Source organism: Aethina tumida, chromosome 4 (assembly GCF_024364675.1).
Source record: "Aethina tumida isolate Nest 87 chromosome 4, icAetTumi1.1, whole genome shotgun sequence".
NCBI classification, from domain to species: Eukaryota; Metazoa; Arthropoda; class Insecta; order Coleoptera; family Nitidulidae; genus Aethina; species Aethina tumida.
Genome location: NC_065438.1, coordinates 15,195,741 through 15,212,564, shown reverse-complemented (window position 1 = coordinate 15,212,564; position 16,824 = coordinate 15,195,741). Strand labels below are relative to the sequence as shown.

The window sequence follows — 16,824 nt, the reverse complement described above, 5'->3', positions numbered from 1 at the left end:
TATAAAATCTATAAAATCTATAAAATCTATAAAATCTATAAAATCTATAAAATCTATAAAATCTATAAAAGCTATAAAACCTATAAAATCTATAAAATCCATAAAATCCATAAAATCCATAAAATCCATAAAATCCATAAAATCCATAAAATCTATAAAATCCATAAAATCCATAAAATCCATAAAATCCATAAAATCCATAAAATCCATAAAATCCATAAAATCCATAAAATCCATAAAATCCATAAAATCCATAAAATCCATAAAATCCATAAAATCCATAAAATCCATAAAATCCATAAAATCCATAAAATCCATAAAATCCATAAAATCCATAAAATCCATAAAATCCATAAAATCCATAAAATCCATAAAATCCATAAAATCCATAAAATCCATAAAATCCATAAAATCCATTAAATCCATTAAATCCATAAAATCCATAAAATCCATAAAATCCATAAAATCCATAAAATCCATAAAAATCATAAAACCTATAAAATTTATCTATAAAATAAAATACATAAAATCTCTTTTTAGAATGAATAAAATGTATAAAATGATTAATAACATATTTTCTCTCTGAACACCTGATACTAATATTTATAAAAAAACTTTGGACATTGGTGTTTAAAAAATCTTGTGACATCTACTGCATGGTTTTCAATTTGCCGAGGCCATTTCCATTATTAAACAAGGGCGTTAATTAAAACAAACAAAAAACCATCATAAAACCCTTCTCACTGTCACACAATAATAATGTCGAAACAATGGGGGCAAGAAGTTCGAAAAAAAAAAGACGTCGATGAGTGAAATACGCTGACGAGTCTGGCACAACAAAAGAGAGCTCCACATTTAAGCCAGACCGGATGGTGGGGAGACCCTTGGGTCTAAACACAGAACACGTACGTTTCGAAACAGTTAAAGGATTACCAAACGCACTACCCCACTAATTTTTTTTATGTACCCGGAGAATAATTAACCGAGTTCTCTCCGGCACCGTTTGTAATTATTAACGGGCGTCTGTTGCATTTTTGAGTCTTCGACACATTTAATATTTGATGTGCAGTAATGTGTTTGTGCCGTTCGACGAGAAAACACGCCATGTTTTAATTCGTCCGAAATCTCCCCTTGAAATTCATTATTGTCCCTTGCCATTACACATTCCTGTATAAAATTGTCTTACCAGACGAAGGTCTGACCGTTTTGGTTACAAAAAAAACTGATATCAACTTGTAAAACACAAGACAAATCGGTTTTTTATTTCTTTTATCCAGTTTATGGCAGTGGCAGATTATTCAGCAGTTTTATTTGGCGGAATGTTACGATTGTCACTATTATTAGACTTCCTGTATGGCATGCGAATAATTTTAGTGGGGGAAGTTTTAATTTTACGACATTTATAAGGAAAAGTGATAATTACTTTTTATAGATTTTATTCATTTTATACATTTTACATTCCTTATCTTCTTTATAAATTTGATATATTTTATTTGTTATTTTATACACTTTATACGTTTTGTAAATTTATAAGATTTGTAAAATTCATAAAATGGTTTTTATGGATTTCATGGATTTTATGGATTTTATGGATTTTATGGATTTTATGGATTTTATGGATTTTATGGATTTTATGGATTTTATGGATTTTATGGATTTTATGGATTTTATGGATTTTATGGATTTTATGGATTTTATGGATTTTATGGATTTTATGGATTTTATGGATTTTATGGATTTTATGGATTTTATGGATTTTATGGATTTTATGGATTTTATGGATTTTATGGATTTTATGGATTTTATACATTTTATGGATTTTGTGGCTTTTATACATTTTATGGATTTTACACATTTTATGGATTTTATATGTTATATACATTTTCTACAATTTATGCATATTGTACAGTTTATACTTTTTGTATATTTTACACATTTTATAAATATTATTAATTTTAAAAATGTAAATTTCATAAATTTTATATGTTATAAATTTTATAATTTTATAAATTTTATAAATTTTATAAATTTTATAAATTTTATAAATTTTATAAATTTTATAAATTTTATAAATTTTATAAATTTTATAAATTTTATAAATTTTATAAAATTTATAAATTTTATAAATTTTATAAATTTTATAAATTTTATAAATTTTATAAATTTTATAAATTTTATGAATTTTTTAAATTTTATAAATTTTATAAATTTTATAAATTTTATAAATAAATTTTATAATTTTTCCAAATTTTATAAATCTTATAAATTTAATAAAATTTATAAATTTTATAAATTTTATAAATTTTACAAATTTTGTAAATTTTATTAACTTTATAAATTTTATAAATTTTATAAATTTATAAATTTTATAAATTTTATAAATTTTATAAATTATATAAATTTTATACATTTTAAAAATTATTTTATACATTTTGTACATTTTATACATTTCATACATTTCATACATTTCATACATTTTAAATATTTCATACATTTCATACATTTCATACATTTCATACATTTCATACATTTCATACATTTCATACATTTCATATATTTCATACATTTCATATATTTCATACATTTCATACATTTTTTATACATTTTTTACAATTTATATATTTTCATGTATGTACATTTTACACATTTTATGCATTTTATATATTTTGACATGTTATACATTTTATTCAAACATTTTTAACATCTGATAGATTTTGTAGAACTAATAGAACTAGATTTTTTGAATCATATGTATCTTATAGATTTGTGTAGTGTTACACATATATGTCTTATTCATCTTATAGACATTTTTACTTATTGATTTGTATACAGTGTAGTTGAATTTTTTTGTGATTTTGACAAACTTTTCTTCTCCCTTTTTCAATTGTAAAACATGAGAATATATACTTAATCTAACCACAGTACTGAATTAAGTACCCCGTGAAATGAGTATATATACTAAATTTCATAAAAAATATGTATATTTCATTAACTAAATTTTTTTCTAGTTCTGAATATCCCTAGAAAAAATATTCTGTGTGTAATAAACATTATTCTTGTTTTTCACCAAAACTACAGTTATCGTTTTAGCTTGTGCAACTATGGCAATGATGTTTTAAACAACGGTGTTATTATGGTTCAATTTAAATGGAAATTAGAACAAGGAACAAACTTTATTTCGTTACTTCTGCTCGCGGAAGCACATAACGTGTGTTTGAAAAGCGACAATATTAAATTCAATTAACTGCACGTTTTCCTTTATTAATAACGGCGAGTTTTCAAAGGTATTTGCGACAACCGCTAAACGTAACGTAAGTACATTATAATAAACGACGTCGAATAAAATTAATTTCGGTGAACGTGGCATCGAATATTTTAATACCATGACGTGAAAATCACTCGTGAGATTGAACGCGAAGCATTTTACAAATTTACAGTTTGCAAAGCTTCAACTACTTAACTCGGTCGCAAGATTTATCGACTGAATCGTTCCGATGTACGTTTTATTACGTCGATTTATTTATTCGCACCTTATTGCTGACTTTATTTATCAGAACAGAACCTGTTGTTGTTTCCCTGGCACCGTTTCCGTTTCTTCGATTCGATTCCAATCACCATTAATTCGGACACTGTAATTTTATGCATTAGACTGTGGAATAGAATTGGGGTCGGTGAGAGACAAAAGGTGGGAAATTGAAATTCGTCGGTCCATTTCGGTTGTTACGTGGACGAAACGGTGCAGAAGACAAAATTACATTGTTCCAAGGAATTAATACATCCATCAATAGGAATAATAATAATAAATTTTTAGCATAAAACATTAATTTATACGATGACCATTATGAATTATTATTTGTATTTTTCATTCACTACGATAAACCATAATTGTTTTAGTATAAACATGGTGGTGCATCCACCAAATTTCTAACTGTATATTTATTTATGATATTTAAGTGTTTTTTAATTTATTTGTAATTAATATTCATTCAAGAGATAAGTTTAGCACTTAATATTTGTATTTTTTATATTAAAATTAATTATGAGATTTTATAAGCCACAAATACTTTTTTTATTGTAAACAGTGTATCCACCAAATTTTGAAGTGGTGTTGGTAATTTAAATTTATTTTACTTCCATTATTGACATATTTGAATATCTGGATTTGAAATTTTAGCATAAAACTTTAATTTGTACGATGATCATTATAAATTATTATTGTATATTTCATTCACTGCCATAAACCATGAACTGTTTTAGAATATACATGGTGGAGCATTCACCAAATTTTAAAGTGGAGTAGGTAATTTAAATTTATTTTGTTTTCATTATTGACATATTTAAACATTTAGATTTGAAATTTTAGCATAAAACATTAATTTATACGATGACCATTATGAATTATTATTTGTATTTTTCATTCACTACAATAAACCATTAATTGTTTTAGTATAAACATTGTGGTGCATCCACCAAATTTCTAACTGTATATTTATTTATGATATTTAAGTGTTTTTTAATTTATTTGTAATTAATATTCATTCAAGAGATAACTTTAGCACTTAATATTTGTATTTTTTATATTAAAATTAATTATGAGATATTATAAGCCACAAATACTTTTTTTATTGTAAACGGTGCATCCACCAAATTTTGAAGTGGTGTTGGTAATTTAAATTTATTTTACTTCCATTATTGACATATTTGAATATCTGGATTTGAAATTTTAGCATAAAACTTTAATTTGTACGATGATCATTATAAATTATTATTGTATATTTCATTCACCGCCATAAACCATGAACTGTTTTAGAATATACATGGTGGTGCATCCACCAAATTTTAAAGTGGAGTAGGTAATTTAAATTTATTTTATTTTCATTATTGATATATTTAAACATTTGGATTTGAAATTTTAGCATAAAACATTAATTTATACGATGACCATTGTGAATTATTATTTGTATATTTCATTCACTACCATAAACCATAAACTGTTTTAGGATAAACATGGTGGTGCATCCACCAATTTTCTAACTGTATATTTATGTATGATATTTAAGTGTTTTTTAATTTATTTGTAATTAATATTCATTCTAGAGATAAGTTTAGCACTTAATATTTGTATTTTATATATTAAAATTAATTATGAGATTTTATAAGTCACAAATACTTTTTTTATTGTAAACAGTGTATCCACCAAATTTTGAATTGGAGTTGGTAATTTAAATTTATATTACTTCCATTATTGACATATTTGAATATCTGGATTTGAAATTTTAGCATAAAACTTTAATTTGTACGATGATCATTATAAATTATTATTGTATATTTCATTCACTGCCATAAACCATGAACTGTTTTAGAATATACATGGTGGTGCATCCACCAAATTTTAAAGTGGATTAGGTAATTTAAATTTATTTTATTTTCATTATTGATATATTTAAACATTTGGATTTGAAATTTTAGCATAAAACATTAATTTATACGATGACCATTGTGAATTATTATTTGTATATTTCATTCACTACCATAAACCATAAACTGTTTTAGGATAAACATGGTGGTGCATCCACCAATTTTCTAACTGTATATTTATGTATGATATTTAAGTGTTTTTTAATTTATTTGTAATTAATAGTCATTCTAGAGATAAGTTTAGCACTTAATATTTGTATTTTATATATTAAAATTAATTATGAGATTTTATAAGTCACAAATACTTTTTTTATTGTAAACAGTGTATCCACCAAATTTTGAATTGGAGTTGGTAATTTAAATTTATTTTACTTCCATTATTGACATATTTGAATATCTGGATTTGAAATTTTAGCATAAAACTTTAATTTGTACGATGACCATTATGAATTATTATTTGTATTTTTCATTCACTGCCATAAACCATGAACTGTTTTAGAATATACATGGTGGAGCATTCACCAAATTTTAAAGTGGAGTAGGTAATTTAAATTTATTTTATTTTCATTATTGATATATTTAAACATTTGGATTTGAAATTTTAGCATAAAACATTAATTTATATGATGACCATTGTGAATTATTATTTGTATATTTCATTCACTACCATAAACTGTTTTAGGATAAACATGGTGGTGCATCCACCAATTTTCTAACTGTATATTTATTTATGATATTTAAGTGTTTTTTAATTTATTTGTAATTAATATTCATTCATGTGATAAGTTTAGCACTTAATATTTGTATTTTTTATATTAAAATTAATTATGAGATATTATAAGTCACAAATACTTTTTTTAATGTAAACGGTGCATCCACCAAATTTTAAAGTGGAGTTGGTAATTTAAATTTATTTTACTTCCATTATTGACATATTTGAATATCTGGATTTGAAATTTTAGCATAAAACATTAATTTGTGCGATGATCATTATGAATTATTATTGTATATTTCATTCACTACCATAAACCATGAACTGTTTTAGAATAAACATGGTGGTGCATTCACCAAATTTTAAAGTGGAGTAGGTAATTTAAATTTATTTTGTTTTCATTATTGACATATTTAAACATTTAGATTTGAAATTTTAGCATAAAACATTAATTTATACGATGACCATTATGAATTATTATTTGTATTTTTCATTCACTACAATAAACCATTAATTGTTTTAGTATAAACATTGTGGTGCATCCACCAAATTTCTAACTGTATATTTATTTATGATATTTAAGTGTATTTTAATTTATTTGTAATTAATATTCATTCATGAGATAAGTTTAGCACTTAATATTTGTATTTTTTATATTAAAATTAATTATGAGATATTATAAGCCACAAATACTTTTTTTATTGTAAACGGTGCATCCACCAAATTTTGAAGTGGTGTTGGTAATTTAAATTTATTTTACTTCCATTATTGACATATTTGAATATCTGGATTTGAAATTTTAGCATAAAACTTTAATTTGTACGATGATCATTATAAATTATTATTGTATATTTCATTCACTGCCATAAACCATGAACTGTTTTAGAATATACATGGTGGTGCATCCACCAAATTTTAAAGTGGAGTAGGTAATTTAAATTTATTTTGTTTTCATTATTGACATATTTAAACATTTAGATTTGAAATTTTAGCATAAAACATTAATTTATACGATGACCATTATGAATTATTATTTGTATTTTTCATTCACTACAATAAACCATTAATTGTTTTAGTATAAACATTGTGGTGCATCCACCAAATTTCTAACTGTATATTTATTTATGATATTTAAGTGTTTTTTTAATTTATTTGTAATTAATATTCATTCATGAGATAAGTTTAGCACTTAATATTTGTATTTTATATATTAAAATTAATTATGAGATTTTATAAGTCACAAATATTTTTTTTATTGAAAACAGTGCATCCACCAAATTTTAAAGTGGAGTAAGTAATTTAAGTTTGTTTTACTTTCATTATTGACATATTTAAACATCTGGATTTGAAATTTTAGCATAAAACATTAATTTATACGATGACTATTATGAATTATTATTTGTATATTTCATTCACTACCATAAATCATAAACTGTTTTAGGATAAACATGGTGGTGCATCCACCAAATTTCCATATTCCACACATCACCTGCTCAAATATTTTAGAAAAAATACTTAATATGGAGATAGGACAATACAAACGAAGTACTGTTTACTTAAATTGAAAAATTAATTTACAAAATTATAAATGGTCCTTTAATTTCTTGAAACAGAGTCCTTGCAGCTCAGACTGTAATTATGGCTGAACCTTTAGTAGGTGTGCAGGTGCCACGAATATATGTACAAGTAATTAACCGCCACACCAAAATTAATTTCGCATCTCGATCGCCCCCTTGGAAATTATTACGACTGTTGTGCCGCAATTAACCTCTCGCGTCGCCCGCCAAAATAATTTCCAAACTTTTATAATTATAAACGATAGGGGGGAAAAGTAAATAAACGTACGGTTTCGGTCACTTAAAACGGACCGGGGCGGCGATGTACACCTAGAAGATGCGGATAATTAGTTTCGAGGGCGAGATGCCGCTTTTAGAAACCCATAAATCATTCCGGGTCGTTTTGGAGTTTTGATTCATCGGTGCCAAACTTGGCATGTTTCCTAAGTCGTTTAACAACGCCCTTGTTAGGTTTTCTCTTTTCCTTCGGTGATGTTTTTCTGACTCAATCATTTCGTTGTGAGTTCTACGTGATACTAAATCTTAAGTGAAATTAATGGACCTGATTTATAAGGGAAATATATCTGTATTTAATTGTGTCAAAATTGAAAAAAAGAGGCAAAAAAAAAAAAAATAAATTGAGTGCAGGATTTTAAGTAAATATTAAGTGGACAATTATCCACTCAGGATTAATATTGACAAAGTATTAGTACTTTTATGAACCACAACATTAAATTAATTTTTGAAATGAATTAATTAATTATAAAATACCTGATAAATTTAAATTATTATTTTTCTTTTTTTAAATATAATTTGAAATTTTATAAGTAACAAATTGCTTCTTTGTAAACAGTCCATCCGCCAAATTTCAAATCGGAAATTTATTTATGTTATTAAAGAGTTTTTTAGTTAATTTAAATTTAGAACATAAATTATTATATGAATTTTTTAATATTACTAACTAATTATAAAATTTTATAGGCTTCAAACTGTTTTACTGTAAACTTATACATCCTCCAAATTACAAGTTTTTTAAGTGTTTTTAAATTTATTTATAATTATTCTTTTTTATATTACAAATAATTATCATATTTTGTAAGTCACAAATTGTTTTATTATAATCTCTGTATTTAACTGTATATTTATTTATGATATTTAAGTGTTTTTTAATTTATTTGTAATGAATATTCATTCTAGAGATAAGTTTAGCACTTAATATTTGTATTTTTTATATTAAAATTAATTATAAGATTTTATGTCACAAATATTTTTTATTGTAAACGATGCATCCACCAAATTTTAAAGTGGAGTAGGTAATTTAAATTTGTTTTACTTCCATTATTGACATATTTAAACATCTGGATTTGAAATTTTAGCATAAAACATTAATTGATATGATGATCATTATGAATTATTATTTGTATTTTTCATTCACTACCATAAACCATTAATTGTTTTAGTATAAACATGGTGGTGCATCCACCAAAATTCTAACAGTTTATGTATATATGATAAGTGTTTTTTAATTTATTTGTAAAAAATTTTCATTCAAGAGATAAGTTTAGCACTTAATATTTGTATTTTTTATATAAAAATTAATTATGAGACTTTATAAACCACAAATATTATTGTAAATATCCATTCAATTTTAAAGTGGAGTAGGTAATTTAAATTTATTTATTTCACTTCCTTATTTGACGTATTTAAACATCTGGATTTGGAATTTTAGCAAAAAACATTAACTTATATGATGATCATTGGTCAAATTAAAAGTTATCTCTTATGCATCATTATCTAGCAAGAAAATCAAAATTAAAAATTTAGTTGTCTAGTTTTTCTTATGATGATGATGATGAGTTTTTAGTGCGTGTGGAGGCATTAAAATTTTTATCATTGCCCATAAAATTGATTATCAAAGATCAAAACCCGAATAGATATTAAATACCACACCGAAACGTACTTTCAGATCGATTCATACATTAATATTCGAGATAAATCTTGAAAAGCACAGATAAGTGTGAGCTCCGCTGACTGTGTAAATTTGCGGAGTGTTTCACGCTATAAAATACGAACCGGGGAATATTTTGATCAATCACTTCCCAGAGATTCACCCGCGGGACATTAAAATCCCGAAAGCCTCAAACAGCCACTAAAATTACTTTTATAGACTGTGAATAATTATATGGGGAGATCAGAATTTCGCTTGTGTTATAAATTTTAGATTTCCTTCCTAATCCGTTTTAATTCTCGTGAGGGATCGGGTTTATTGAATGCGGAAGTTTCCTGTTGCATTTTAGAAAAACATGTCGCGATGTTTCCCGTATGCATTTGTGCATTTTAACTGTGTTTTACATCCCGCCAACAATTACGTGAAAAGATCACAATTCAGCTGCCAACGTAAATTTTAAATTACCCCCTGAAAAAGGTCCATTGATTAAAATTACCATACGAATATGCAATTTATTGAATTTGAATTTTCTGTTACAATTGCCGCCATCGCATTATTGTTCTCGTGCGAGCTCAAAAAACTAATTTCCATTTAAATCGATTGCGCCAACTTGTTTAAAACAACTCGCAACGATTATTGAGCTTTTAGTGGGGAAATTATACACATCAGAACAGTTTACTTCTGTGGTGAACGCGTTTTGCCAAAATGGAAAGCTTAACAGTCAACTAAGTACTTAAGCTGTCCGGATTACACTCTCAGTTGCTCCGGATTCGCTTGAAAAATGACGAATGTGTTCAGGTAATTGTGAAGTTGGAGCCCGGTTGAAAAAATAATTGGATTTGTGTTACGGCTTTCTATTCAAAACTCTTGTTGTAGTTTCCTTTTTTTCGGATGGACGGTTTTAAAATGTCGACCTTCCGAAATGGAATTCAGTGCTGTAATAATGTAGGGTAATTGAGGTTTATCACTGTCGGAAGTTGAGATTGCAGCGGCATAAACTGGCTGAGTAGATTAAAAGGGATTATATTAATTATAGAAATTATGTGGCCAATGTATGATGAATGAAGTGGTTGAATGGGGCTTTCAATTTAATTTCAGAAAACGTATTCACAGTAAAACTTATAAAAATATTTGTCTTACAAAAATGTATAACTGAAATAACGTATAAAACCATAAAAAACACGTAAAAAACTATAAAACCTGCAAAATCAAATCATTAACACATTTTACACTACAGCTCTAAAACATGCAAAATTTATAAAACTTATAATTTTACAAAAATTATAAACCCACAAAACTTGTAAATCACATAAATGTTAAGTGAATTTTGAAAATAATAAAAATTACTCATAAAACTGATAAAACATACAGGCATATATAATTTATTAAAATTTTGAAAGTTATAAAATTTATAAATCTTATACAAAACTATACCTATAAAACCTATAAAACTCATTAAATTATTGAATATACACTTTACAGCTGATAATAATAAACGTACAAATTCATAAAGATTCTAAAAGTTACTTAAAACTACAACTTAATAAAACTTATTAAATTCTTTCAACTTTATAATAAACTTATAATTATGAAACTTATAAACATATAAAAACAACTGAAGTTATAAAACATATCAAAATTACTAACTTATAATGTGTAAAAACATAAAAATTATGAGACGTAAACTATACTATATGTATATATATTTATAAATTCTATGAAATTAATAAACTTTATAAAAACATATAAAACTTATTAAACTAGAATAATCTAATCTTAAATCTATAAAACCTATAAAAATGGCAAAATTTGTAATATTTATAAAACATCTGAAACATCTGAAAATTATGAAACTCACTTGTAAAATTGAAAAAAATTATGATACACCGTATAGAATTTATAAATCAAGCTATAAACATGTAATGACTATTGAATATAAAAAATCTATAAAAATTCTTGTAATACTATAAAATTTATAAAAACATATAAAACTTATGAAACTTATAAATTGTATAAACCTGTAATTACTATTGAATCTATAAAACTTATAAAAATAACTAAACCTGTAATATCATAAAATATAAATATATAAAATTTAAGAGGCTTATAAACCAATAATAACTATTGAATCTGTAAAACCTATAAAAATAAATACTTTTAATATTTATCAAACTTCTGAAACATATGAAATCTATAAAACTTAGACAATTATAAAACTCACTGGTAAAACTAAAAAAAAGACATGATACTAAAATTTATACATTCTATGAAATTTATAAAACTTAAGAAACTCATAAACATATAAATAACTATAGACACCTATAAAATCTATAAATCTTGTGATATTTATAAAATTTCTGAAACATATGAAACCTATAAAACTTATGAAAATTTTAAATCTCACTCGTGGAATGAAAAAAAGTACGATATACCTTATAAAATTTATAAATACTATAAAATTTATAAAATCCTATAAAACTTACGAAACTTAAATCTATAATAATTATTGAAACTACAAAAAATACAAAACTTGTAATACTATAAAATTTATAAAAATATAAAACTTAAGATACTTATCAACCTATAATAACTATTGAATCTGTAAAATCTATAAAAATGACAAAACTTTCTATAAAATAAATTTATGAAAATTATAAAACTCACTTGTAAAATTAAAAAAATGATGTGATACTTCTAAAATTTATACATTCAATAAAATTTATAAAAACATAAAACTTAAGAAGCTTATAAACATATAAATAACTATAGACATCTATAAAATCTATAAAAATTACAAAATTTGTTATATTTATAATACTTCTGAAACATATGAAAATTATAAAACTTACTCGTGGAATGAAAAAAATTATGAACACCTTATAAAATTTATAAATACAATAAAATTTATAAAAATCTATAATACTTATGAAATTTATAAACCTATAATAATTATTGAAACTATAAAAAATACAAAACTTGTAATATTTATCAAACACCTGAAACATATGAGTCCTATAAAATTTATGAAAATTATAAAACTCACTGGTAAAACTAAAAATAAATGACATGATACTTATAAAATTTATACATTCAATAAAATTTTAAAAACATAAAACTTAAGAAGCTTATAAACATATAAATAACTATAGTCACCTATAAAATTTATAAAAATTACAAAACTTGTGATATTTATAAAATTTCTGAAACATATGAAAATTATAAAACTCACTCGTGGGATGAAAAAAATTATGATACACCTTATAAAATTTATAAATACAATAAAATTTATAAAAGCCTATAAAACTTATGAAACTTATAAACCTATAATAATTAATGAAACTATAAAAAATACAAAACTTGTAATACTATAAAATTTATAAAAACATATAAAACTTATAACGTATATACTTATAAACCTATAATAACTATTGAATCTGTAAAACTTATAAAAATGGCAAAATTTGTAATACTTCTGAAACATATGAATCCTATAAAACTTATGAAAATTATAAAACTCACTGGTAAAACTCCACAAAAATGATATATTATTTATAAAATTTATACATTTTATGAAATTTATAAAATTTGTAAAAACATAAAAACTTATGGAACTGATAAACTTATAATAACTATTGAAAGTTATTTATAATCTATAAAAATTACAAAACTTGTGTTACTTTTAGAACTTCCAAAGCATATGAATCCTATAAAACTGGTAAAACTAAATAATGATATGATTCAACTTTCTACATACTATGGAATTTATAAAATTTTTAAAAACATAAAACTTATGAAATTGGTAAACCTATAATACCTATTGTAAGCTATAAAATCTATAAAAATTACTAAACTTGGAATACTTTTAAAACTTCCAAAGGTATGATTCTTGTAAAACTGGTAAAACTAAATAATAATATGATACAACATTAAAAATAAAATTTATAAATACCATGAAATTATAAATTTTAATAAAACTTATTAAACTTACAAAACCGATTATTATTTTGCTATAAAACTTATAAAACTAATTTAAGTTAAACTTTATAAAATAAAATTTATAAAAGGCATATCATGTAACGGGTTATCGATGATAATTCAATCGGTATAACCAAAGTCTTTTTGAAAGACTCGTTACAACAGGTTAAAGGGAGCGATTTAATTTTACACAAAATATTGATGAGGTTAGACTATACAGTTCTTACTCTATAATTAATTTCAATATCACTAACCTTTGTTTTTGTTGAACGGATCTTCTTCAACTAAGGTGATGTATTACACTCAATACTCACACCTTTCACCAAACCGAAATATTAGATAATTTCTACTCACTGTTATATTGTTCTTTAATTTATAGTTTGGAATTAATTAAAACTCAATTTTAATCAACCTAACTATATTAACAAAATAAATATAAGAAAAACAAAAACAAACAAATATAAATAGAAAAAATTGAATGATTTAAATTTACTTAAATTCTTGGCAAAAAGGTTGAACTTTGACAAACAGTAAGTAAAAACAACTAAAAGAACTTCGATATTGACACTTGAAAAATTCGGGTAAAAATCTTCCGAAATAAATGAATCCCAGAGTTTTATAAACTCTGATTCTAGGAAGGGGGTGAAGTAGGTGGTGACTTAAGACCCTTAAGAATCTAAATGTCTCCAACAACGATCCTACTTCAACCAATCAGATGAACTAAACAAATGTTCCTTTTCTCAACATTGTTGCCAAACTAATTTAAGAGTTTTTCTATATGAAACCCTAATCTAAATAATAATAATGTACTTGGTCTAAAAAACCTTAATGCAATTCAAAATACAATACAATTAATTGTTTCAATAAGATTACAATTCTGATGTTATTTGCATAAGGAAAAACCATTGTACTTACAAATATTTTCAATCATTTAAAAATCAATTCATTAACTTAAATTTACCAATATCGTAAAAACATAAATAACAGAACAGAGTTACAATTCTCTAAAATTTCACGTAGGGGTAATATATTAAACCTTTTAATTAATTAATTTAATTTAAGAATATTTTATTAAATAGTTCTACATAAAGACATGTAGAAATCCAGTCATTTAAATTACGAACCAACTGTGCGACAACACCCTGGCACTTGATGAGGGTTCGAAAAGAAATCCGTTGTTAAAAATCAACTAACGTAGACATTAAGATACGAATATTTTAAAATAAATTTTGTGTGATTTTACCACTATTTTATGGTTAACATATGCAATTTAAGTTTTATGAAAACCATTCAAAATCTGAAAAAAAAATACGTGAGTACCTAAACCAAGTGGTGGTCTAAAATCCTCCCACGAAGCAATTAAATAACGGTTTTCTAGCTCTGTTACAATCATATAAAAATCAAAAAAACCTATAAAAATATCATAATATGTGATAAAATATATTATATTTCGACATAATATTATCGTAAGTAAGTACAAAGTAAAATACACAGCTTGAGCATTTCCGGACATTTGTTTCGCGCTGCAATGAGTATGCCTTTTCAATAAACAGTCCAGAAAGCAAAATCAATAGTAATTTATTCATAATGCGGATAACTCGCCTCCGCAAATAACAGTTTTCCTATTGTCGTGCGTCGCAGAATCTCATGCATTTCTGATGCCGACGACACATAAATTTCGACGTTTTTTCCGCTCCTAATAAATATCGAAACCTGATACTTTAATGGAGTAGATAAGCAATACGCTTTCTGCGAGAATAATACATCAACCAGGTATTGAGGGTTCATCCATACGCAAACCGTCACGCGAACAAACATACTCGCGCATTTATCAATCTGCGACGAGAAAAAAAAAAAACCTTTGTTGAATTTGTCCGATGTCGATCGAGGCGACATAATAAAGTTTCGAAAAAGGATGGATGGATTTTGCTTTTTAAAATTGCCCGTCGAAGAACTGCTAGTTCATTACGAGCGGTACTCGACGACATTTCGTTCGAATTGCGATGGAAAATGGGGAGACTATATGATAAAACTGGTGAATTTAATTCTAGATGTCTGCGAGGGATCGACGAGGCTCCTTCACGTGTTGACAACGAGTTCCAGGACGGTTGTGGGATCCTTCAGGCCGGAGTTATGCTCGGCCGCATATTTCATCTCGAATTTTTACAACCACTCCCTGTCTACGTGGAACTGCCCTCAGGTAATCATGAATAGAATCATCTCTTGAAACTGAAACGTAAAGGAAAAACTTTATTTAGTTGCAATTAGCTCGGTGATAGTCAAACAAGTTCTTAAATTGATTCGTCCAGAGAAAAACAAAACTGTGTTTTTCATTTTTTTTTAAATGTACGAATTTTACTTAATATCTGTTATTAGATATTACTTTGGTTCTTCATAATTTTATTTTTAAGGTGTTTCTAGAATGGATTGAAAAATATTGGAGGTAGAACACCAGATGAAACGATCACAACAAAAATTACAAATGTATATTATGTAAAATACGAATATATAACTAACGTAATGTAGTTGTAATATAGTTTAAAAATCAAAACATAATAATATGCTGTTATAAAATTTAATATTAAAATATTACAAGAATTATATAAATAAAAATAATTAAATATTTTTAATTATAAAAATATACTGAAACATTATTAACAATGAATTTTTTATAAATATTGCACAAATTATAGTAATATATTGTTTGAAAAATAATGATAATTTAATTTTTAAAATTTAAATTTGACAAAGTTGAATTATAAATAAAATAGAGAAAAAAAAAATTCTTTAATAATATTATAATATTTAACAGTCTTGAAATTTTCAAATACATTATTAAGAAATATATTTCTACAATTTATTAAATTATAAATATTATAAATATATATATATATATATATATATATATATATATATATACACACATTTTTTATAATTTATAATACATTATTGAAAAATAATTTTGATAAATTAATTTTTAAATATTATAAAATATATAAAAATATTACTTAAAAGAGAGCCGAAAATTTTAAATACAGTTGTGAAAATTATTAATTAATATTTAATTTTAAACTTCAAGTGTGAAAAAATTGAAAATTTATTATAACATTATGAAAAAAATTTTAGCTTAGAAAATTATAAGTGCCTATTTAAAAATAATATATATTTAAAATTTTTTTATAATTTACAATACATTGTTGAGAAATAAATTTATA

The 16,824-nt window shown here is 24.3% G+C and overlaps 1 protein-coding gene across 1 annotated transcript in view; it reads left to right on the top strand.

Annotated features, from left to right (window-relative positions):
• The window catches only part of LOC109600478 (retinal guanylyl cyclase 2), a 176,264-nt gene that overhangs the window by 29,117 nt on the left and 130,323 nt on the right, over nucleotides 1–16,824 (top strand). Inside the window, exon 3 of the mRNA XM_049966423.1 lies at nucleotides 15,661–15,809. Within this exon, the coding sequence (XP_049822380.1) occupies nucleotides 15,661–15,809 (149 nt within the window). The remainder of the gene's footprint in view (nucleotides 1–15,660; nucleotides 15,810–16,824) is intronic.